The sequence below is a fragment of the Falco punctatus genome (genome assembly GCF_963210335.1).
Source record: "Falco punctatus genome assembly, chromosome: 9".
In the NCBI taxonomy this organism is placed as follows: domain Eukaryota; kingdom Metazoa; phylum Chordata; class Aves; order Falconiformes; family Falconidae; genus Falco; species Falco punctatus.
Window position 1 is genome coordinate 49202765 of NC_137589.1, and position 24037 is coordinate 49226801.

At 46.4% G+C, this 24037-nt stretch overlaps 2 protein-coding genes across 2 annotated transcripts; both read left to right on the forward strand.

Annotated features, from left to right (window-relative positions):
• Positions 1 to 267: 267 nt before the first annotated feature.
• On the forward strand, positions 268 to 11061 carry ZMYND19 (zinc finger MYND-type containing 19). Its single transcript, XM_080402093.1, has 6 exons — positions 268 to 460; positions 678 to 737; positions 2030 to 2136; positions 7150 to 7290; positions 8279 to 8459; positions 9484 to 11061. Exons 1-6 carry the CDS (start codon positions 410 to 412, stop codon positions 9625 to 9627), a joined length of 684 nt encoding a protein of 227 aa, XP_080258219.1. The 5' UTR covers positions 268 to 409; the 3' UTR covers positions 9628 to 11061.
• Positions 11062 to 14252: 3191 nt separating this feature from the next.
• DPH7 (diphthamide biosynthesis 7) lies at positions 14253 to 23540 on the forward strand. The gene is made up of 9 exons (XM_080402081.1): positions 14253 to 14816; positions 15281 to 15417; positions 15895 to 15982; positions 16723 to 16817; positions 18399 to 18565; positions 19096 to 19168; positions 20002 to 20067; positions 20236 to 20408; positions 21488 to 23540. Exons 1-9 carry the CDS (start codon positions 14679 to 14681, stop codon positions 22105 to 22107), a joined length of 1557 nt encoding a protein of 518 aa, XP_080258207.1. The 5' UTR covers positions 14253 to 14678; the 3' UTR covers positions 22108 to 23540.
• Positions 23541 to 24037: the final 497 nt, after the last annotated feature.

Here is a 24037-nt window from a genome sequence, read left to right on the forward strand (position 1 = left end):
CCTTTAAGCCCTGCCCCCACGCCCGCGCTCACCCGCGCTGGCGGCACAAAGCTTCCCGCGAACGTGACGTCACCGCCCGCGCCTCCCTCTCCCGCGCCCGGAGCCCGCGCCCGCGCCCGCGCGCGGCTGCCCCCCACCCCTCCTTCCTCACGTGACGTTTCGCCGCGCCGCCCGCCGATTGGACGATCCCGCGGCGTCGCAAAGAGCGACGCGACGCTATTGGGCGGGAGAGCGGCGGGGTGGGCGGGTGCTGCGGAGCCCCGCCCCCTCTTCCTCCTCCCCCTGCCCCCCCGCCCCCCTCCCGGGTGTGCGCGAGGCGGCGGCGCGTGGCAGCGGCGGCTCCCGCCCGCGGGGCTGTGAGGGGCGAGCGCGGGCAGCGGCGGCGACCCCGGCCCGGCCCGGCCCCGCCATGACCGACTTCAAGCTGGGCATCGTGCGGCTCGGCCGGGTGGCCGGCAAGGTGAGCGGCCTCGGCCTGAGGGCGCCGGGCCGTGGCGGGGCGTGGGGGGGGCGCGGCCGGGCTGTGCGGGCCGGGCTCGGCCGGAGGGGGTCGGAGCGGGGCGGGGGCCCGGGGGTCGGGGGGCCGGGGGCTGGGCCGGTGCGGGGCGGCGGGCGGGGGCGGGGGAGGCCGGGCCGGGCCGGGCGGGCACGCTGACGGCGGGCGCGGTGTGTTGCAGACCAAGTACACGCTGATCGACGAGCAGGACATCCCGCTGGTGGAGAGCTACTCCTTCGAGGTGAGCGGCCGCCGCCCCCCGCCGCTGGGCGCCCCCCGGGCCGCCCCCTCGCTTTGCCCAGTCTCACTCGCGCTGCACCCCCCGGGGCACCCCCTCAGCCCCCCCTCCCTTTGCCCCTTTTCCCTTGCGCTGCCCCCCGCCCTGGGGCGCCCCCCCCCGCCCCGGGGCCGGGGGCGATCGCGGGCCGTTACTGAAGGTTGGTGGGTTTGTGCGTTTTGCGGGGATTTTTGCCTTTCTGTGTGGCGTGTGGAAGCGTGCTGCCCCGCGACTTGGCCTGCTGGGGCGGGGGGGGAGTTTGAAATGACTGAAATAGCGACGTGAATGCTTTCTAGCAGGAAAAGTTCTGTTCTTTTCGTTTAAACCAAAATTATTTGTTACATAGCTTTTTGTTTTCAGCGCTCTATTGGTATGCTTTTTGAGAAGCGGTAATCAGGCTTCTGGCATATTGGGTTTGGCAAAGTTTAAGAATTTTCACTCTGCAAAGTCTTGAATGAGAAAAACTTGTACAGTAACTTACCATGGGACCAGAGAAAATGTTTTTTCTCGGCATCCAGTGAAAGAGGGTAAGTGGATCCTACCAAGGGTTTGAAATGGAAAGAGTTCTCGATTACAAAATCTTCTCAAACTAAGGCTTTTTCGGAGGAGGGACCATCTTTTGCCAAGTGCCTGTAATGCAGTAGCTACTCCAGAGCTGCTCCTAGGAGTCCTAAATGCGGTGGCAGTGCTGCTACCAGAAACCACCACGTTTGCCCCTTCCTCCTCCCTGGAAGCTCACTGCAAGCGTGTGCTATCACTGAGAGTGGCAGCACGCCGTAAGTGTCCTAAATTTGTCTGGTCCTTAGTACAGTTTGTGAGCATGAGCATCAATGCGAAGTTACGCAGTGGAGAAAAAAGGGCAGGCCCGCTCCTTTCACTAGCCACCCCTAATTAGATTGGTGTAAAGCAACACTGAAAACAAAGCCTTGGTGGTTTGCTGATGGCTGTACAGAAAATCTGTGCCAGAGCGGAGAATGGATCCTGGCCCTACAGGCTCACAACTGGATTGTCGCTATTCTTTGTCCAAGCGGCGCTCCTGCTGTGCACAGCCTCCTTTCTTCCCTTTCCCATCTTCATAAACTACAATAGCAGAGCTGGTTGGCTCCCCTTGGAGGTTTGAAACGACTCAAATTCCATTAGGGTCAAGTGACCTCTAGGAGACAAGTGTTAAATGCTGGGTCCTTCCCGTATCCCCATGGAACGTGTGCTCTGCCACTAGGTGTTGGATGTTCTCACAGCATTTCCCTTTTCTCTAGGCTCGAATGGAGGTAGATGCTGATGGAAATGGTGCTAAAATATTTGCTTACGCGTTCGACAAAAATCGTGGAAGGGGTTCCGGCCGTCTCCTGCATGAGCTGCTTTGGTAGGTATCGTAAGAAGAACTGAATACTTTAAGGGTTCGCTAAGGTGGCATTTGCTGCCGCCAACTTGTACACGTTTATTTCTCTGCCTATAGTAGTTTAAGTCTTTTCAGGAGGCTTGCAGCTGTGCTCAGTTGGAGACCCAGTACAGGGGATGCCCATAGATCTTACCGTGGTTTGGTTTTGCACTGAGCCCTCAAACAGCTGAGTCTCTGTAAAAACATTATACACAAGGAAAACAGTGATAGGTGAGTATTATTCAAGTAGACACTGCTTAAATCTGAGAAATGCTACTAAAACTTAAATTGGGGATGGGGGAGCAGGGTACTGGCTCCATTTAGTAGGTGAAGACTAACAGTTTGGTTTTTTTCGGTCCCATGGATAATCAGGTGTGTCTTATTGGCATTGGTGAGAATTGGCAGAGTGCTGGAGAGAGATAGAACTTCTGATAACTTAAAACTTTGGGTTTCTTTGTTAGACCGTCTGGAGAGCTGCCTGGAGTGATGCTGTGGTGATGCTTCATGTCAACTGCTACATTTTATTTTCTATATTCTAAGAATTGGTGCTTGATACCCTTTGTAGCTGCCTGTTAAGTTTCAGAGGCCAGCTTACACTTCTGTGAGGGACTAGTTCATCCAGCGAGCCAACACGTTGCTCTTTCTTGATACGTTCATGGGTTTATAAAAAAGACCGGGTGTGCTAAAGAGAATGCAACTTCTTTTGAAAGCTTTTTTGAGAAATTAAGCATGTTTTCTATTCAGTTCCATAAACTATACTTAGAAGTGTAAATATAATTAGTGCCTGATACAGCTGTGCTTGCTTTATCGTTGGAGGTTACTTTATATTCCCCAAACTAGTCTCTGTACCAGAGGAGGGAGACAGGAAGAATGTCAGAGACTATTACTATTATTTACAATCTGCTCATTAAATATGGATTTTAACCTGTATCTGTTAATGTTTAATCTTGTTGCATATATAACTTCAGTGAAATTTGTTATGAAGTTGGCTACACCATGTGGCGTAAACCACTGTTGGCTACCTGCTGACTCTGAACCTCATACAGTAATAATTGTTGCCTGTAAGTAGCACTAAAGGACACCTTAGAGTTATTCCAGCTGACTGTTGAAGGCTGCTTGATGATGACAGTCCAGCTATTTGCCTATTACAAATGACAAAAGCCCGTTGTCATTGCCTCTTCTGGTTATTTTAACTTAAATTAGGAAATAATTTTAATGTGTTAAGTAATTCAAATTGTGTCACTCCACCATACACTGGTGTTAGAAAATCTGAGATCGTGTCCATAATAGGGATTTTTAAGAGTCACCAAGGCGGGGTGTAAACAACCAGGCAGGCAGAGCTGCAGTTCTGAAGTTGCAAAGTCAAATGCTTCAACTGCAAAATATCTCTGCTGCCTCTAAATTCAGTTTGATCCCTTTGAGGGTGTACGTTTTGCTGTGATCTTTGATTACAAGCTGATACAGTGCAGGTTAGTGTACCTTCATGACTGAGTCTCCTAATGTCTTCAGAAAGCCTTTTGGCTTCAATTGCTGCGTAGCTACTGCCCCTCCTAAACAAATCAGTTTTACTTACCTGCACTGGGGACTGCTTTGAAAACAAAACAGAAACATATTTTAATGGCAGGTCCTTCCCTTTGCAAGGAGGAGTAATGCTGAAGGGTTTGGAGCCTTTGAAAGAGAGGGGCAGTACCAGTCGTTACTCTTTCCAGTGCCGGTCTTACTTCTTGGGTAAATTAAAAGCAAGGAAATTGAATTACTGCAGGTATAGGAGTGTAATTTAACCGTTCTGCCCCACACACACCTCAAAAAATCAGCTCACTCTGAAAAAACTAACCTGATTGTATGCTTCTGGTTTAAGATAAAGTGAGGAGGCATGTGTTAGATGCTATTTGCAAGTATAGAAGGTTTGTAAAATTTTTTTTTTAAATTTAATACTTTAATTAAGCTGGTAACTTTGCTGACATAGTAAGGCCCTCAGAACGGGAAGCGTTAGCTACCGAAGCTGCAGCAGTGAAGGGGGCCTTCTGCTCTTCCCTCGGAGCCCTGCTGACCTGCACAAAGAGTGAGCTGCAGTACTAAATGGGAAACGGATCTGCAAAATATCCACACATGCTGCAGATATTTTTTTGGGAAGAACTTCCTGCAGCCTCTCCTGTGCCTGCTGTGTTTTCAGGGTGGACAGTTGCTCCTCCAAAGCAGGATTTGAATGTCTCTGGCTAGGGACCTGCAGAGTAAGTCTGTCATCTTCTCGCCCTGTTCCCTGTATAGAAATCCCAGCTTGCTGTATTTTGGCTGGGTGTAGTGATGTTCCCTGGGGAACAGCAGCAGCAAGAGATTAGTCATAAGTATCACTAACTGCATGTTCAGAAAGCCATCCAAGACCTGATTTCTTTTTTTTTTTTTTTTTTTTTTTTTTTTCCTTTAGAGTGCTTACCATCATACTGCCTATAACTTACTGAGTTACAGTTCCTGTTGACTTGAATTGCTGTTGTCTGTACTTGGCACTTCTAGTGCGTGCCTTGGTTCTTAAGTTAGCTGCTGAAATACAAAAAGAACAGTATCCAGTTAATTCTCTTGACGAGTTTTGGTTTAAGTGTTTTGCCTGGTGCTTTGTAGGAGCTTGGGTGTGCGGGGGGAGGTAGAAGCTATGGCTCTGCAGGAGAGTCGGCTGCGTTACTGAGGCTGTCCTCTGTCCCCTTCTGCAAGGGACAAGGCAGGTTCTTCCATGAGCCTGTCCTTCACATTTCTGATTAACTTTTGGAGATGGTCTGTGCTGTGCGCTTCTGAAGTGTAGGTCTAGGGAGTGGAGCAACACATGCTTGTGCATTCATAGGTTGCTTCATAATGTATAGAGAAAAAAGACTGTCCTGAACGTGCCAGTACTAATTGTGGCATCTCAGTCAAGTGGTATTGTGTTAACACTTTCACTGGTTGTCACAAGGCCTAATTTCCCACATTTACTTTGGCCTTTGTCACATGAAGTAATAGAAAGCCTGACAGCAATGTAGATGGATGTGGTTTTGTACAAAGTTAAGAAGACGGGCTCACTGTGGTAGTGGATTTTGTCAGTATTTGCTTATGGGGGTTGAGGGTGCAGAGCAGTGGTAGGTATGTGCCACTCTGCTGTGACTTCTTGGTGTTGGGAACAACCTTCGTAATTCTGTCTCCAGCTCCAGCCTTTCTTAAACTCTGATTATCTAATTCATTAAAAAACTCTTAACTCAGTCTTAGACTCCCCTCCTCCCTTTCCCCTCCTGCGCAGTTTGCTCTTGCTCTGAACTTCCGTCTCCTCCTCCTAGATCCCTCATTCATACCTCTCCCATCTCTCGTCACTTTGTCCTAGTCTCAGTCTAAGAACCTCGACTCCTTCCCTGTCTCCATATCCAACTGATGCTCATCTTCATCTCCTCAGCAACCCAAAAGCAGCTTTTCCTCCTTTAGGGCATTTCAGCGGACTCCTTTCCATAGTTTATTTGCTTTTGTGTGTTGCTTGCTTGTTGGGGTTGTCCCCCCTCCACAAAGGAGGATTTTATTCCTTTCTCCTTCAAAGGGGAGAGCATCTCCCTGTTCTGTGGAGATCCAAAGGACTCCTTAGCAGGAGGCTCCATGCTCTGTTCTGGTGCAGGGCTGTGGTTACAGGAAGAATGGCTTTGCCTATGAGCTGGAGCACAGGCTGTGTGTGGGTGCTGTGTGTAGCCTCTCCAAGGGAATTTTACTCATTAAATTCTAGTAACTTTGGGGGCATATGTGAATTGCAAGTGTTTTTCTTTCCCCGGAGGTATTTAATTTAACCATATCTGGATGGATATTGACCAAAAAAAGCAACATTTTTCATTGTCAGTCACATTGAAATTAATATCCCTGTTCTGCTGGATAATGCTAGAGCTTTGTAAAGGGGCGGGGGGGGGAAAGCGGGAATTTTTTAACTTGGGCAAATGATAACTCATCAAAATTGGGTGAGCCATTTGAACTGAAATATTTAGTAAATGCTGAACAGGACACAGCATCCAAACTAGACTTGGGTAAAGCTTTAAGTAGCTGTTGGAATGGTCTCCTAGGAGAAAATGCTGGGTAACCCTCAGACAGAGCAGTCAGTTTTACGTTGGCCTTGATTGCTGCCAGTATGTTCTCTGTGTGCTGTGAAATCAGTCGTGGCTTAGCAAACATACCGAGACACGATTTCTGTCCAAGCCTTACATTTCAGGTGGGATGGGGATTCCTGCAAGAAGCGATACGGGAACTTGTCCAGGCATAAGGGTGCTTGACAGTGAACTTGATACTTCATGAAATAGAGAAAGGAGAGGTGAAAAGAAGGTGGAATGGAAAATGAAAACTCTTAGAGGGCAGTAGGGAAGAATTGCATTAGGATTTAATGTGCAGCTATCCTCCTTCCTAATAGTCCTGCTTTGGTTTTGAGCTCGTTTTGGCTGTCTCTTGGTCAATCGTGCAGTCACTGCAGACTTTCCACGTATTACACACAATTAAGGGTTAAAAAAAATTTGCATACTTCATGAAACTTCTGTCCTGTTGCTTGTTAAGAAACATTTCTTCATAAATAACAAACTCTGTGACTTCACACCAGTGCTGAACTTGCATAAATGAGTCTGATAGAATTTCCTATTAAATAATAAAAGACTATTGGCACCTTTCAAGTTACTCTGTGGGACACAATAATTATATAGATGCTCTTGCAGTAACTGGAATCTCTGGGATTTTCTTTGCAATATGCTTATAATTATACTGTACCATGATTGTCTTTTGATTAGGCTCATTTATAATGGAAATAACCTCCTGGAACAAGTCTCTTTCTTCTAGCAGTTCATATATCTGAAGTAGCTGCTGTAGTCTGTTGGCTGCAAAGTTTTACTGTGACTGTTTTGGTGCCACCAGACAGCAGGCTAGAATGCGGCGTATCTTCTGGAATTAGTGCGATTCTCTGCTTTTTAGCTGTGGAGTAGTGTTTATCACTGACCTTCAAGTTGTTTTTGTCTCCTCCAGGGAGAGACACCGGGGAGGGATTGCTCCTGGATTTCAGGTGGTACATCTGAATTCAGTGACAGTGGACAACCGCCTAGACAATCTGCGCCTAGTTCCTTGGGGGTGGAAACCCAAAGCTGAAGAAATCTCTAGCAAACAAAGGTATGTTGATGTCTGGTGGAGGGTTGCCATCAAAATACTGAAAATCTCTTAAATTGTTGTCGTCTTTTAGTTTTCATTGTGGCAGAGCCTTTTCTGTTTGACCTTGGGCTACTTACATGTCACTGTACACCTTAGCTTCCTCACCTGGGGAACATAATTAATGCTTATGGTTCATGCTACTTGTGAAGGGACCATCTAACCCCGTGGTGTTATTATGTAGAGACCTCGCTGTGCCAGATGTCACCACGGTGAAACAGGAAGCCTGCCTCCCCTTCCACTTGAGTGATGCCATCTGGGCACGCTGAATTAAGCCTGCAGGTTTTACTGGTTTGTGGCTCTCATCCTCAGGCACCAAAATTCTAAGACAACGTGTAGAAGCCAACAGCTGCAAAATGGTTACACTTGGAATCGCATATTTGGGTTGAAACCAGAAAGGGTTCCTGGGATCAATTTCCATTGCTGTTCACTAGTAGGTTGTGGGAGCTTCCAACATGCCATGTTGCATCAATGTTACTCAAAGCACATTGAAGTCTCAATGTCAGTATGATTTTGGTTAATCTATGGGTCTCCATAGTTTGGTATATATGGGTCTTTATAGACTTAACATCACACTAAACTCTTCTTTTGAAGCACTTGCAACACCCGTAAGATAGGAATGTTCAGAGCTCATTAAGCTGATTTTGAAAAGATGTAGTGAATGGCAATGATGCTGCCAACGATTCTGGGAGTTTAAGACACAGACCTCAAGCCATTTACACAGAAACAATTTTGCCTGATGAAAATGTTTCTTGGTAGATACTTGTTAACTTTACTTTTCCATTTAGGCTAAAATAACCCTAAAAATATCCAGTATATGAGGAGAATGTGTAGTCTGAGGCTCAATACGTTAAACACAGTGTTAACCCTTCTTAGTTTATAATAAATTTGGACTCTATTTCCCTGTATGCTTATGAATTTATGGACCAAATTTGTACTTGCTTTTTTACAGGGAACAAAGTCTGTATTGGCTGGCAATCCAACAGCTTCCTACAGATCCTATAGAAGAGCAGTTTCCTGTACTGAATGTAACACGATATTACAACGCTAACGGGGATGTTGTGGAGGAGGAAGAGAACTCATGCACTTATTATGAATGTCACTACCCACCATGCACAATGATCGAAAAACAGGTGTGTTCGAAAGAGTTGCAAGGAAGCATGTAGTGACTCAGGCTACCGTGTGTGTCCAGGGGCTTGTTCCTTAAAATGTAAAGCTTTACATGTGCCATTCATTTGCTAAAAACTATAATGCTTTTTAGCTCAGGTTTTCTTTGGCATGAGTCTTCAGAAGCTATGATAATTTTCTGCTTAGATGTAGTTTTGAATTGGAACAGTAAATGACCCGGTGATTTACTGGGAGGAGGACTGTGATTTCTGCAGAGTGTACAAAAAGACAGGTGGAAGCATTTCTCTAGGGACCTAGAACAGGAATGAGCAAGCAGTGGTGTAAGACAGGAGAAAGCATTGTAAGAGATTTTGGGTGGTAGCAGAATCAAAAAATAACCTGCTTAACCTTTCATGAGAGAGGGTGAATTCGAGTGGCCTTTATTCAAGGGAGAAGTGGGAGGAAAGCTAGTTCTAGTTCTTTGCTGTAGGTAGATGAAATGAAGCAACACATAGTCAGAGAATGAGATGTCAGACAGATGTCCTTATCTATGAATAAGAAGGGCTTTTCTTGTGATAACAAATGCTGAGTAGGCTAAAATTGTTCCACTTTTTTTCTTGGGGAAGGGAATGTTTGCAAAAATGGTCTTAAACTCCCTCTATTTGAAAAAGTGGGCTTTACTATTTATTTAGGTCTGCATATGAAAGCTTCCTGGATAACTAAGTTTGGCAATGGCTGGGCTTGTACAGCTCTCCTAATCATTTTTGCATTTAAGATGCTTGTAGTTGAAAACAGAAGTTGAACAGTAGCATTGTGAGAAAATATGAAGCATTCAAATACTTTGTCTATTAAGCCCATTCTGCAAGAGCAACTGCAAATGCAAACAAATGTGATCATGTCAAAGCCTTCTGATGCTCTGACGCTCATGGTGGGATGTTCGTATTTGTGGTAGATGCAAAAGACCTGGTCATAAGCCTGCTTGGCAAACGATGTAGGGGTGCTCCTTGGCACTGAAAAAGGCTCACTAATGCTGTCTTGTCTTCTTCCTAGTTACGTGAATTCAACATTTGTGGCCGATGCCAGGTGGCGAGGTACTGTGGGTCACAATGCCAGCAGAAAGACTGGCCTGCTCACAAGAAACACTGTCGGGAGAAGAAACGGACCTTCCAGCAAGAGCTCGGACCAGAACGATGACCGGGTGGCACAGGCCTCTTAGCAGCAGGATTCCTTCTCAAAGGCATTGGACTCTTGCTTTTGCACAGTAATGACAGGCTGCTTATTGAAGCCAGAGGCACTGAAGAAGAAAAACCCTGTGATGCTTGAGCAGAATGGCTGACTGGACTAAGCCAGCTCTGACTGGTGCTGTGGAAAGGGATTGGGTCTACCCTTCCAGTATTATATTCTCAAGCAAAAAGACTACTGTGGAGGCTCCAGGCAGGAAGCTTCTCATTATTTATATGTTAATACATTTGTAAACTCATGTACAGTTTTTGTTAGAAATTCTTGATAGGACTCATTAACTGTAATGTTCAGATGAGAACATGTTGTTGGCCTGAAAGTTTAAAAAAAAAAAAAAAGTCATGTAGCAAAAGCTTTTCCTCCCATGTGGCTAGAAGTATCTGTGGCAGTGCCAAGGCCAGAAGGCAGGCTCCAACATCAGCAGTTACTTTGGAGAACTCTGCATGGAAGTTATATTTTAAAAAAAACGGGGGGGGGGGGGGGGGGGGGGCAGGGGGGCAAACAAAGTAAAAGTTGGAATGAATCATTGTCTACCCTCTAGCTTTCTCCCGTTCCCTTCCAGCTGCTTTCAGAGCACAGTCACACTTGGATGTTGGAAATACCTACTCAGTAGGAACCAGTGCACCAGAAATGAGCAGAATGTAGGGGACCATCTGGGATCTGTGCATACAGGCAAGCTATAGCGTGTCGCTGCCTTCAGAGAAGGGCTGCTGGAGATTGTGCTTTAACAACCAGTATTTTTAGAAAGCTGAATTGGCTTTCTTACTACAAAACCTTTGTATATAAAGTAGTTGTAGGGAAGCTCAGGTAGTCAGCTGTGTGTGGATGTGGTTGCCTTCATGGCTTCCCCGTAAACATAGCAAATACTATGTGATGTGCAGATATGTTGAAATGATCTAATATTTGGTAATTTGAGTTATTTATTCATTTTCTAAAGAGATGCCATCAATCCAAGAATCACTTTGGTTTTTTATGTAGCAATGAGTAAAAATAATATGGGAGGAGGATTTGACTTGCAGAGTACATGCCTGTTTTTCTTTTCAGACGTTTTGTCATGCATAATCTGAAAGTTTTTGCTTTTTCTTTTTTTGCCTTGGAAATATAAGGAATATCAAATGAGTCTATCCTGAAGAACTAAATGGATAATTTGGTGCCAGGTGTTAGTCTTGCTTCACAGTAGAAGAATGTGAGTGCTTGATGCAGAGCCTTTCTCGGAGTGCTTAGTGAAATAGGTATTTAAAATTTTTTTTGTAAAAGCCGTTAGGAATTTTGATTTTTCAGTCAGGATTCACTTTGCCACTTCATGTTGCAATGTTGGTCTTGCTTGTATTCAATTTGTTAGAAAATTGAACTGCTGTGGACTTCCAATATTATATTATGTTTCTAATATCTGCACAGGAAGTTCTTAATTATTAGTATTTGGGTGAGTTTTCATACTTCGGCTTTAGGCATCTTGAGAAATAGCAAAGAACTTCTGAAGCTTCCTGCTGGAAGTTTACTGGGTAGAAATGTTGTCAAGTTGCAACTCTTAAGTCATGGTTAGACTGTTAACTTTTCTGCTTAGGCAGCCTAAAATGCCCTTAAGTATGAAGAAGTCAAGCAGGGCTTAATCAAATTATCCTGTAATGGGTGATTTTATTTATTTTTTTTAAGGAAACAGTCAGTTATTTGCTTTCAATGCTGTACGTTTTTTTGGTGAATATAAAATGGGACACAAGGATTATTTTTTTTTAATTTGAGGTAATCCGTTGAAAAGGGCAGAAGTATTGACTATTTTTCTTGCCTTTTTAAAAGGCTGCTGTTTGTCATGCGAGTTTTCCATGGTATTATCAGTAACCATGTTTAGCAAACAAGTGCAGTCTTGGAGCGTTTGAACCCTTCTGCAGCACTGAGCAGGGAGAATGGTCAGTCCTAATGTTTGCAATGTTGCTGCAATGAGAAATGAGGACAAAGATAGACTGCAGATGGGGCAACAGGCCGATTCCTCTTGAGCAGCAGGTAGAGAGATTGAAGGAAGGGTGAGACTCCAACTAAAGAGTCTGAAAAACTAGGATGGTGGGTGCTGGGGGCAATCCCGATCCCAGTGAATGTGGGAGGGAAGGGGCCAGGAGGAAGGCTGAAGCAGGCAGCGGGAAGAAAGATGCCTGCTAGGTTAGAGGTCTGTTAGACCATCAACCGAATGAAAAGCAGCTTGCCCAGACATCCTGAAAGGGCTTGGTGAAATAACACAGGTTCTAACTTCAGTGTGTGACCTCTGATTCCAGACTGTCCTTGTGCCAGACGAGGGAAGTGGCTGCAGGGATTTTGACTCTTAGAAAACTTTATGGCTCCCAGGAACTCACGTCCTGCAGGCATGCCACTGCCTGCAGAACAGTGTTTCTTGATTAATGTGGGAAGCTGTGTGATCAATGATTCTGGCAGAAGAACCAGTTAGACTTGGAGATGGCAGCTCCGCTTTGTACAGCCTATATGGTTTTTCAGAGGATGAAGCTCTGGTAAAGAAAATCCTTTCCCCTCTTAAACTGAGCTGACGTGGACATCCTCATATGGGCAAGTATTTTAAAAGCACATAGTTACATGGTAATTTATCTTGGAGCAGCCCTCTGTGGTACTTGTAAATGAGCTGACTTCTCAAGGACTTAACCTGATGGAGAGACTCTCCATCCAAGATGCTTCCTTCTGTCACAGCTGCAAAGTTGCAAATACAGCTCATGTCAGGAACCTGCAGTGTTCCTGATGCTGGCTGTAACACAGGGGTGCACACTCCTTGTAAATGTACCATGAAATGTTGATACTTTCCCCCCATGTAGTCCTTCATATCAAAGTAGGGTGGTATTGCCAATCCCAGACATTCAAAAGTCACAATTAAACCCAATAAAAATCATGACTGGCTTAAGGAACACAAAATCCAAAATACAATGTATTGCAGGGCTCAGCGCTTGCCTTTTGATACTTGAGCCTTTAATACACCCATAAGATTATACTTTGAAGTTTTCCTCTGTGGTGGTGATTTAATTGTAAATGAAACTGGTGAAGGGAAAAGGGGCAGCTGAAGGACTTAAAAGTTTGCAGGTGAGGTGAGGTGGCATGGGGACAGTTTAAGACACCACATCGGGGCCAGGAGAAAATGGTTACCACCCACCAAAACAGAACTGAGAGAGGACAAAAGGAGGTTGGTGTGATTAAACAGCAGTGTGTGGGATGCTTGTAGAGTAAGGAGAAATCCTTTATAAACTGAACTTGTGTCCAAGTGTACAAGATGGAAAGAATAAGATTTGGCAGGTGAAATGTGGCTTTTTTTTTTCACCAAACAGAAAAAACCCAAAGCCTAAAATAATGCAGAGGAAAATGGAATACAAAGGACATACAAGTTGTAAAACTTGCACAAATAACTGGAAAAATCAGGAGCAGGGAGATGGCTGCATGGAGACTGCTGCAGGCAGTTGTGTGTTGCACAGTAAAGGGAAAGTCTGACGTGGAGATAAAGTCCCAGCAGAAAACATGTGAGCTGTTTGCATTTGTGTTTGCTGTGAAAGAGCTGGGGGAGTTCACATGGGAATACTTCACACCCATATGGAGAGCTCAGCGGAGAATCTGTTTATAACTGACGTGCTTTTAGGAAAGACTAAAGTTCAGATGAAATGAACAATAACAAGTTGCCAGGACCAGACAGAGCCACGTATGGGCTCTGAGATGGTTCAGGGGTGAAGAAGCCAAGCTGCCGGCTGGGATGGTAACCTCTCCCTTGGTACCCACAGCAAATGTGACAGAAGCTTCTGAAGTGAGTTTCAGGGCAGATGTGGCAAACTACAACCAGGTGAACTTGCACTTAGCAAATTCGTGTTGCAGTATCAATGGCTAAATATTGGGGAGGAATCAATGCAGTCTCCGTACAGGGAAGTTGTGCTTCAAAACTGGGATTGGAATCGTTTTAATGGCATCAACAAGCAGGGGATAAAGGGAATTTGGTTGGGTACAGTCTGCTTGAACTTTCAAAATGTACTTGATCAAGTCAAGGCACTTAAGAAAAAAGCAAAACTGCTATGGGAAAAGGGAATGTCATCATGTGAACAAACAACAGGGAAGGAAGAGTTAAGGGGGGTTGGTGGAAGGAAGTCAACAGTTGGATGCCTGATGCATTAAAAAATAATTGGGAAAAAGTAATGAATCAGGAAGGTGACAACATTCACTAATGAGGTTATTAGTGTAATTGTAATAAAGGCTGAGTGAAGAAGTATTGCAGAAGGATCTTACAGATTGGTAGATGAAATTCATTGTCAATAAATGTAATGTTGCTTGTGGGAAGACATCAAAAGATGGGCCCTACACAGACTTATTTTCTCTCAGCAACAAGGCCTTTGGGTTGTGAAACACAGTCCTGCAGCAGCTTCAGCTCAGGGACCAGCAGCAAACCAGGCTCAAGGAGAGGATGGGCGAGTGGAGACTAGCACCTCGGCGTGGACTGGCAGCACGTGGACCCAGAGCCTGTGCTTGTCACCCTCTGTCTCTGGAAGGGGAGAGGCGCAGGGCGAGGGCCCAGCATCCCTCCGTGGCCCAGAACGACTCCTGTGAAGACGTGGCTGTGGACCGGGTGTGAGCGACAGGAGCATGAGGAAAGTCTCTAGGTCTGGCAGAGGGAGGATGCCAAGGGGGCAGATTTTCTCTCTGATGAGCAGCCGCCCGGTTAAGCCCGAGGTGCAGCCGTCCCAGCTGCAGGCCCCTCGCCTCAGGACGCGGTGGGTGCTACAAGGCCGCGTTTGGGAAGAGCTTGGACAAGTTAATGGAAAAAACCCTCCTCTGAGGGCGGTTAAGGACGACGCTCAGCGCGGACGCGGCGCAGCGCCACCCACCAGCCCGGCCTGGGCCCCGGGCCTCCCTCGCAGGCCGGGGGCCGGGCAGCGCCGCGCCCCGCCCCGGAGCGGGAAGCAGAGGGGCGGCGGTTCCGCTGCGCGGCGGCGCGGCCTCCCCGGAGCCGCCCGGCCGGCGCGGCATGAGCCCGCCCTGAGATGGCGGCGCCGTGCCGGACGCGGACGCTGCAGGTGGTGGACACGGAGTTCAGCGCGGACGCGGTGGAGTGGTGCCCAGTGGAGGGCTGGCACAGCATCCTGGCCTGCGGCACCTACCACCTCCGCCCGCCCGCCGCGGTGAGCCCGGCGCCGCGCCGGGGCGCGCTCCCACCTCACGCCCCTCGGCCGCCGGGGCCGGGCTGGGCGAGTGCTCCCGCCCTTCGCGGCCGCCTCAGCCGGGCCCGCTGCTCCCGGCTACCTCGGCGGGATCCGGGGCGCTCCCGCCCTTCGCGGCCCCCTCAGCCGGGCCCGCTGCTCCCCCGCTACCTCAGCAGCACCCGGGGTGCGCCCACCCTTCGTGGCTGCCTCAGCAGTGCCCCGGCTGCCCGCTGGCCGCCTCAGCCCTGTGCTGTGGGGCCTTGTCCCTGCGGGGTGGCCCCGCCGCCGAGCGTGGCTGGCTCTGAGGGAGCTGCGGCGGCTTGAAACCCCCACAAGGGAGGGGGCTGCCAAGGGGGAGCCGTCTGCCCCCCTCCTGGCCCGGTCTTGGGTGGGAGGTAGACACGCGGCTAACCCTACCCTTTTCTTTCCAATTTTTAATGTAGACTGACTCCCGGGGGAGCAATGGGGCCTGTGACCGGACCGGGCGCCTCTACCTGTATCACTACAACGAAGAGCAGCCCTACATCCCGCTGACAGAAATCCAGAGGATTGACACGGCCGCCGTCCTGGACATCAAATGGTAATGCTAGCCTGTCAGGGCCTGGTGCTCGCAGCAGCGTGGGCTGCTGTTCTGGGGGTGTCTTTTGACTGTTGGTATGGCAGCAGCAGTAATATTTTCTAACTAAACTGTCCCTGACTTCTTGGAGGGAGTATTCTCCAGTTTGTTCCAGTGAGGAAAGACTGCACTCATTCCTGTGTTTCATTCTTTTGCTCACTTAGGAGCGGCTGGTCAGTGACTCTGGACCTCTTTTGTTTATATAATAATATAGTGTAATTTCCCATATATATACGTATATGTGTGTGTGTATATATATGTATATATATAATCCTCCATGCAGGTTTGTGGGAACTTGAGGAGCCTAAAAATTTCTTCATGAGTTGTTTTTTGGTCAGGTACCTTCTCCTTGTGCATCCTGGAATACAAGTTACGAATTTGCTCTCTTCCTAAAATACAAGCAAGATGGACGTTCAAGACTTGTTTAACTTGATCTTTTAGGTGCCACGTCCCCGTTGCAGAACATCCCATGGTTGGCATTGCAAACTCGACGGGTGCCGTGGAGTTTTGCCACCTGACTGGAAGTGAGGTAGGTGGCCATAACGCCAGCTGCTGTTGAAGCTGCTTTTAACCCATGTTTGATACATCTTATTAGCAGTGTGCAGAGACTTGCAGGAAAGCTGTATGGTTTCCATGTCTTCCTCAGTATGCTTAGCTTTTTAAACATTTCCCTTGTCTTCTGATGACCTTTCTTATAAATTCCACAAATTTGTTCATGGCACCAGAGACTGGCTGAGCTCTACCCACCTGCAGAGTGTGGGAGACAATTGGCATGAGGGAAGCAGAAGCAAATGCTGGAAAACTCACTTGAGGACAAGTATGGACTAACTGGTAAACAGCAGAAGTCACAAAGTTGTTAAAAGCAGGGAAGAATTTTGGAGAAGGGGTTTCTTTCAGCTGGTGAGAGGAGAGAGTGATCAAGAGAGCCATTCCCACAAACAAAGAAGGTGGAAGTCAGTCTGTAAGGGAATTCGGTAGTCAGGCCATCACTTCTGCTGCACTTCACACACTGAGAGAAAGCAGAAGTTAAGGGCGATTTGGTGGGCAGTGGGTAGCAGGAGGACGGGAATCCTGTGTATGCATGTGTTTGCCCTTCAGCTATTACTGAGTGATTGTACGTTGCTATGGGACGTTTCATCTCTTTTTAGCATGGGACCCTAATATGCTCATCTGTCTCTGGGAAACATCTGCTGTGAGAGTAAGCAGTACATGTATTGTTATGTACCTGCTGTCTTCCCAGTCCTAACCCATTCCTTTTCTTTCCAGTAGAAGAACAGCTGCATGTTGGAGCCATGCTTCAGGGTCGATCTTGGCGCACAGCGTCTGGCCTTGTCCTTAGACTGGTCCACTGGACGAGAGCAATGGTGAGGATGGGGAATAAAGGCCGGTATTGGAGGCTGTTGTGTGCGTGACAGCTGTCAGGCGTAAGTTGAGGACTTTGATGAATTAATCTTTGGTGGCTTTTTGTGAAGTAGTTTAAGACTTTCTAGATACCAGCTGTCTCTCTGCACCTTCTCTAGAAGTTACTATTTGCAAAGCAAGGGTAACAAAGGGACAAGAACACAAACTGCAGCCACTGTAACAAGAGCGGAGACTGAACCAACAACAAATGTGAGATTGAGCTGTGGTGAATGGCAGTGGGTGAGCTAGGGACATGTCTTCTGTTGCCTTTGCTAAAAAGAAAGACCAGGATGGGATGCAGGTGGATCCACTGGTTCCATCTCTGCTCTTAGAATGGCTGAAATTTTACTGTGAAGTTCTGCTTAAGGACTGCTAATAATAGGACGTGTAGGAAGCTTAAACACAGATTAGTGAGAAATGGGAGAGAATTAGTTCGGAAGTGGCTCCTTCCTCTCTCAAACGCGCATACGTTTGATTTCAGAAATGGCATCACTGCATGAAATAACATGAATTAGCCATACCTTGAAAGAGTTAGTTAAGTGCAATACAGAGGGTGGTGCCTTTGGTGTGAAGCTGGAAACTGAGGAGATCAGGCAGTTGTGTGCTTAATACTGTAGAGCAAATATTTAGTAGCTTTTGCTAATTAAAGACTGTTTCTGTGCATGCTGTTTAATGAATAAGTAGAGTTCCCAGTTACACTTTCTTCTTCCTTACATTCCTTCTTCCCCATGTCTTTGCCCCTTGTCCCTGCCCTTCAAGATAAATGGTTGTTGCCATGATGAAAAGTCGCTTTAAAGCCTGTCACTGTTGTCACTGGAGAGACAGGTAACCCCTTCTAGAAGCCAAATGTGCAGCCTTCACACCTGTGTAGGAAGGGGGTGACCCTTGTGTGGAAATTTGGGAGATTCAGTATGATTTAGTAACTAGCATATGATGTAAAACTAGAAAGAAGCCCTGAGCCACCAAATCAGTACCCACAGTTGCAAGTAACCGGTCAGAAGGTACCTACTTCATGTCAGGGAATGTCAGAAAATCAGTGTACTATGAGCTCTGAACTTCTGCCAGTGCTCCAAGAACATTGTGTCCAGAAACTGCAACGGTGCTGTGCCACAGGAAGAAAGCAGGAAAGGTCAGGATCAGCCAGTGCTTCAGATGTCTGTGATATCACGGAAATAAAACATTTCTTTGTACTCAGAAGAGGGAAGAGACTCAGAGGTCCTTGTCAGACTTGGAGGAAAAATGAATTTGTTTATTGATGTAACATCAAGCATGTGAGAAGTCAAGTTATGCATCTAGGAGAAAGACAGACCCAAGGCTGGTTTTCTTTTCCTCACGAGTGTGAGTGGTTTGCCCGCTCTGTGAGATCAGGGAATGGGGATCATTGGTGTTGATGATTTCAACATGGGGTGGGCTGAAGCTGAAAAGGACTTTATAAATGCATGCATTTCTTCCACTGTACTGCCACTTTCTATGAATGTTTAGTTGAATCAGGCATACTTGATTGTTTCAGTAATTTCTAGTGTTTTCTCTCTATTCCACCGTAGTGGATGTCCTTTGAGAGTGATCAGCAGTGATTCAGAGGGGAAGCTGAATCTTTTCTCCATAGATGAATCTGCTCCTTCTGTGCATGTCCTGAACCAGTGGGAAGCTCACAAATTTGAGGCCTGGATTGCTGCTTTTAATTACTGGGACACCGATATTGTGTATTCAGGTCTGTAAGGGCTGGGGCTCTCGTTTGGGGGTGTTGGGGAGGGGCCACCTTGTACAGGGATGCGTGTTCTGTGGGATTTTACTTTCCAGGGTTGGGTATGCTGCTTGCAATCACACCTCTTGAAAGAGTCAGGGATGCTGCTAGGGGTAAAAGGCTTCTTGAGTGCGTGAAGTGGTTGGAATTAATTAGGAGAAGCTGTGCCTTTTAAACTGTACTTTCGCTGGCTACTGGCAAAAAAGGTGATGATCTCTTGTGGTGTGCAAAAGAGAGCCAGAGAGCTTCTAGAGTCCAGTCTTTTTCTCTTCAAATTTTTTTTTTTTTTTTTTTTGCTTAGTAAAGTGAGGGTGTTGCTAATGTGTCTCTTCTGCAGTGATGAGTACTGTGAGCCTCAAATGATGCTTGGTGCATCTGTTAAACGCTATGAGATCCTAGGGGTGAAAATCATCAGCTCTGTATTAACTCTTTTGCCTCAGTGCCCTGCACTGGTTGTTTGGCAGTGCTTAGAGTAACAATGTTCTGTCCCTGTGCAGGAGGAGACGACAGCCTGCTGAAGGGCTGGGACACCAGGTGCAGTCCAGAGACTCCTGTCTTCACCAGCAGGAGGTAAGCGCGTTTGCCACTGGACCCTACAGCTGTCATGTGTGGACATACAGTGCTGCCGTGCCCCTTCCCAAGCCACTGAATGCAGGGACGTGCAGTGACAGTGGAGTCCTGTTCCTGCCTCCCTTGGGAAATGGAGACATCTATTAGGTGTTTTCATCAGGACAACTTCAGGTTGAAACTTCCTTCTCCATGTCCTTCAACATAATAAACCAGCTGTTCAGTTCCACACATGAAGATGGTGGTAGCTTCTTTCTGAAAGAAGGATCCTGATGCGCTCTTCTATTTTGGGAATTTTTGTGGGTGTTATGTTTGGATATCTTATTATGGAATGTTTTTTAGAAATAAGTTTGTTCTCCACTGTTCACCCATTTGAAGTAATCTCTTTTTTTCTGGTGGCATAACATATTTTCTAAAATATGATCAAAACAATATACACAGCTCTTCAGTGAAATTTTATATCTAACCTTAAAATACACTGGGGATTATCGCTATGCAAATATTAATGTTGGGAGTAAAGTCTCCCAGGAATGGAGGAATTTTGCTGAAATTCTTACAGGCTCCTGAACAGCAGTTTACGATGCAAATACTACTAGAAATTATTTGTGTTGAGAGACCGTGTGAGTAGTTTTGCTCTGGAAGGGCTGTTGGACTGTGTAGATGGAACTCTGCTTTTGTGTTTCACTGGACTGAAATTTGAGTTTATCTTACTCTTCTCTCCTGAGACACCTTGATGCAGTAACGTGGACCCCCAAATCCTTGAAATTCAAGGAAGAATCCCATCTCAAATGGTACATTGCTGTCTCTTCCCTCTGGTATATGTTCCTCTTTTGCAGGCATTCAATGGGTGTGTGCAGCATTCAGTGCAGTCCCCACCGGGAGAATCTTCTGGCTACTGGCAGGTAGGTCCCTTCTGGCTGCTCTCCACCAGTGTGACAGCCTCTGTGCTAGCGCTGCTCAAGGTGTGGTCTTCTCAGAAAGTGTGCGATCTTCCCTAATTTTCTTCTGTACTTATTGTGCTGAATCAGCTTTGCTGCTTGTCTGCATATTTATTTGTGATATGTCTCTAGCTATGATGAGCACGTGCTGTTGTGGGACACCAGGAACATGAAGCAGGCGCTGGCAGACACCCATGTTGAAGGTGGAGTTTGGAGGCTGAAGTGGCACCCAACCTGTGATTTTGTGCTGTTAGCAGCCTGCATGCAGAGTGGATTCAAAATCCTTGACTGCCGTGGAAGCATGGGTGAGCATTCAGTGGAACAGAGATGCTCTTGCGCTGCTCTGCTGCTTTCCTTTCCTACCTCCAGGTTCATGGGGGAACTCCAGCTCTGAGCTTGCTAGAAAGATCTAGATGTTGTTAATAGCCATAGACTTTTATTCCAACTTGAGGTAGCTCTTCCAGCTTTCCTGGACCTGTCCTCAGTTGGCCTGATCAGTTGTGCAAAGGCACTGTCATTCATGTGTGAATCTCTTGTAACTTCTTTTCATGGGGAGAAAGCCTGTTTGTTTTGGTGTGAAGGCATTGCCTGTTGACATGACCATTCCAGTTTGCATTCATCTTGATGGTTCAGAGAGGTTCTTCTGAATGTCACATGGTGCTTTACTGTCAGCAGAAGTTACTGACCTGCTGGTGATTTGGTTATTGCCTCAGAAAGGAAATGGTGTGCAGTCTGGTTAATCTAGAATAACGTGAATGAGACCTCTGTGTGAATCAGAAGGTATTTACATGATTAAAAAGCTGTTTTGCATTTACATTACTAATACAGTCTTGCTTAAAATGGTTGCCTTCCCGGGTTTCTCCAGACCTTGGGCAGATCCACAGCTTGCAAAACGAGGATAACGTTTCTCCTGTATAGGGAAGCGAGGCACTTGATGTCCGCTAGTGTCAGAGTCAAACGCTGAAAGCTCATGGGAATAACTCATCTGCAGTTTATTAATAACCGGAACCTGGTCTGCCAGTTTCACCAGTTGTATGTGTGGCTCAGTGGGGATCACTGTGTGATCTGTCTTCTCTTTCTTGAGCCTTTTTAGGTATTTTGAATAATGAGGCTCTCAAACCTCACGCATGTTAAACTTTCTTCTCCTGTCTGCTTGCTGAACCAGGGAAGATCAAGGCTAATGAGAGGTGGCTGAAAAATTGTTAGGAGAGGCAGTACTTCATTTCTGCTAGAATGCTTAACTCTGTTGTGAAGAAGGCAATAACCAGAGAATTCTTCCTGTAGGACACAGCCAATGCTAGAATGGCTTCTGAGCAGTCTGCAACAAACCATTTCACAACTTCATTTCTGCTTATTTCATTTTTTAACTTTTTTTTTTTTTAAGCGGAAAACATGGAAGAATGTATCATCCTGTCATCCTATGTCCTGCACAATTCCTTGGCCTATGGGGCTGACTGGTCAAGGCTGTGTCCGAGGGATTCCTTGGCTGCAACACAGGACTCTGCTGCTGCGTGCCAGTCTTCAGAGGAGCTTGTGGGAAGATCAGAGGAAGACGAGAGACTGAATTTGCAGGTGCAAAACCTGAAGATAATTTATGAGTCTCCTACAGCTACTTTTGATGTAATACTGGATGAGGAGAGTGAAGGCCCTGCCTTGCCACTCAAAGGAGAGAGGGACCCGAAGCTGTCTGGGGATTCTGACCCGGTTAGGGGCTCTGGTCTAAAGGGAAGTTTAGGTTTGGCTGGGGGTCCAGATCGAGGGGGAGATCCCAGGTCAGCCAGCGGTTCTGACGCAGGAGCTAAGAGACCCGACAGAATGGGCCTGGACAGAAGTGGGGATTCAGGCAGGTCTCTAGACAGCCCAAAAGAAATGAGCATTGTAGCAACTTGTTCGTTCTATGACAATATCCTCCATGTCTGGAAGTGGGAGATGAGCCTGGTTACCCCTTCAGAGACACCAAGTACTCGATCTCCATCTGAAAGAACAGGTGAAAGTTTGCACTGACCAGTCCCAAGGGAGAAGGGCAGGAAAACTCCAGTAGTGAGAGCCATGTCCAAGCTTATGCCCTGTCTAATTTCTGTTGGGCTTTTCTAGTTTTGTTGTTGAGCTTGTGAGTCTCTTAAGGCTGACATGCTGGAATTACTGGTGTTTTATTTTCAGCACTGAGGAGAGCCTTTCCTTTGAGGCATATGGTCAGGCACAGACGTGTTTATTTAGTTTTCCCTTAATGTACTAGTTCAAAGTAGGATGGCCTTCCTCTCAAAGGCTGCTTGTTTGTACTTTATATTTGAATCCCTTTGCGACTGGTTTGCATTGGTACGATTGATCTGTTAAGCCCGTTCTCCTTCCATCACAAACCAAACTTGTCTGTGCTGCTACGTGTAGACGAACACAGTATGTGATCAGATAGCTCAGAAGAGCCCATGAGTAGAGGCTTAGCTGTGTGTGTAGCTTGCTGTGTGATCTGTAAACTAGTGTGTACTTTGAGAAGACGCTCAGACAGTCCAGATACTGACAGTGCACTGTGCTTACAGTGAACTTTACTAGAGAGGAATTCCTTTTTAGAAGGAAATCCAGACTAACCGGTATGACAGACAGCGGTTCCGTGATGCAAGGCTTTGTTCTGAGCGGAGCCTTTCTTGTAAGGGTTCTGGTATATCTGCACGGCCTGATTTTTGCATCAGACCCGTCACCTGATTGCAGCCTGACTTTGTCACTCCCCAAGCAAAGCACACCCTGGTTTAGCATAAATTGCATAGTGGGCCCTGCTACATTTTAGCGCCACGCTCAACCAGCCCCCCAGCCTCTTGGTATTAAACTCATGTTTCCCACTCTCTGCAGCAAGATGTACATTTGGGTCCAAAGTCAAGACCTTTCAGTTTTTTTAAAGGTAAACAGCTTTAAGATCAACACTTCCAAAAAGTATAAGCAGTGTTTCCTGACATCTTTTAAGTTCACTGTAAGTCCAGAAACCAAAATCTTAACAACATTGCCCTACCTACCTCCAGGAATGGCTGCAGAATTTCTCATGGTTGCTCCATCAGCTTTCTTTTTTCACTGTGAAGTATCAGCAAAACACTGTTTCTAGAACACTTTCTGTTACCTTCCTAGAAACAAAAAAACAGCTTAAACTAGGTAACTTGTAGCTTGCATGGTTTCTCTTTGATGGTTCTAAAGAATTAGTTGTCTGGAGGGAAAGAAACACCAGCAACAGGTATCTATCTCTAACAGTGCTGCATCAAAACCGAGGTACAGCAGATAAGAATTTTACTGCTTTGAAACTCCTTTTTCCAAGGGTGAATATGTATTTTAGAAAACATTCTTGAGCACTGTTACATGAAGATTCGTATTAGTATTGTGAACAAGAGCTTTTGTAACAAAAAAAAACCAAACCACCCTATTTTTGGATGTTTCTAAAATAAAATCAATATAAGTGATTTATCCTTCTTGGTCGTTTTGATTTTAAATAGTCCTTCACAGTCAGCCCCTGGGAGGACTTTCCACCTTGCTCTGTCAGGGCTTCATCTCTTGAGGGTGCGTGGTGGTGAATGTGTCAGAGCAGACAATCCAGTTTCCTTACGCCTCAGTGAGAACATGAGGGTGTATTCCTGTAGTGACATGGCTTTTGACGATGAGTCTCGTCTTAAAAGGTTGTAATGCCATTTTATTGCCATGTAAGAGGAAACCGTCTGAGGTTAGCAAAGCGGGAGTGGTGTCATGAACTGTGACTGGACTGGGGCACTTGATTTATGTTATGCTAGTCTTGCTTTGCCCTGAGAAATTAGTGTCTTGTTCTAATCTGCTTTCACGTAGGGAAGGTAAGGCGAGAGACTTGTTCAAGACCGAGCTGGTGTGAGCATCCAAGGGTACAGGATCTCCTGCTCTCCAGCCCTGCGCTCACCTAGCCTCCACCCCACCTCAGCCAGCTGCAAAC

Coding starts and splice junctions, on each gene's coding strand:
- ZMYND19 (XM_080402093.1), top strand. CDS start 410: ATGACCGACTTCAAGCTGGGCATCGTGCGGCTCGGCCGGGTGGCCGGC. Junction 738..2,029: donor TGGAGAGCTACTCCTTCGAG/GTGAGCGGCCGC, acceptor CCTTTTCTCTAG/GCTCGAATGGAGGTAGATGC. Junction 2,137..7,149: donor CTCCTGCATGAGCTGCTTTG/GTAGGTATCGTA, acceptor TGTCTCCTCCAG/GGAGAGACACCGGGGAGGGA.
- DPH7 (XM_080402081.1), top strand. CDS start 14,679: ATGGCGGCGCCGTGCCGGACGCGGACGCTGCAGGTGGTGGACACGGAG. Junction 20,068..20,235: donor AATCTTCTGGCTACTGGCAG/GTAGGTCCCTTC, acceptor ATATGTCTCTAG/CTATGATGAGCACGTGCTGT. Junction 20,409..21,487: donor TGACTGCCGTGGAAGCATGG/GTGAGCATTCAG, acceptor TTTTTTTTTAAG/CGGAAAACATGGAAGAATGT.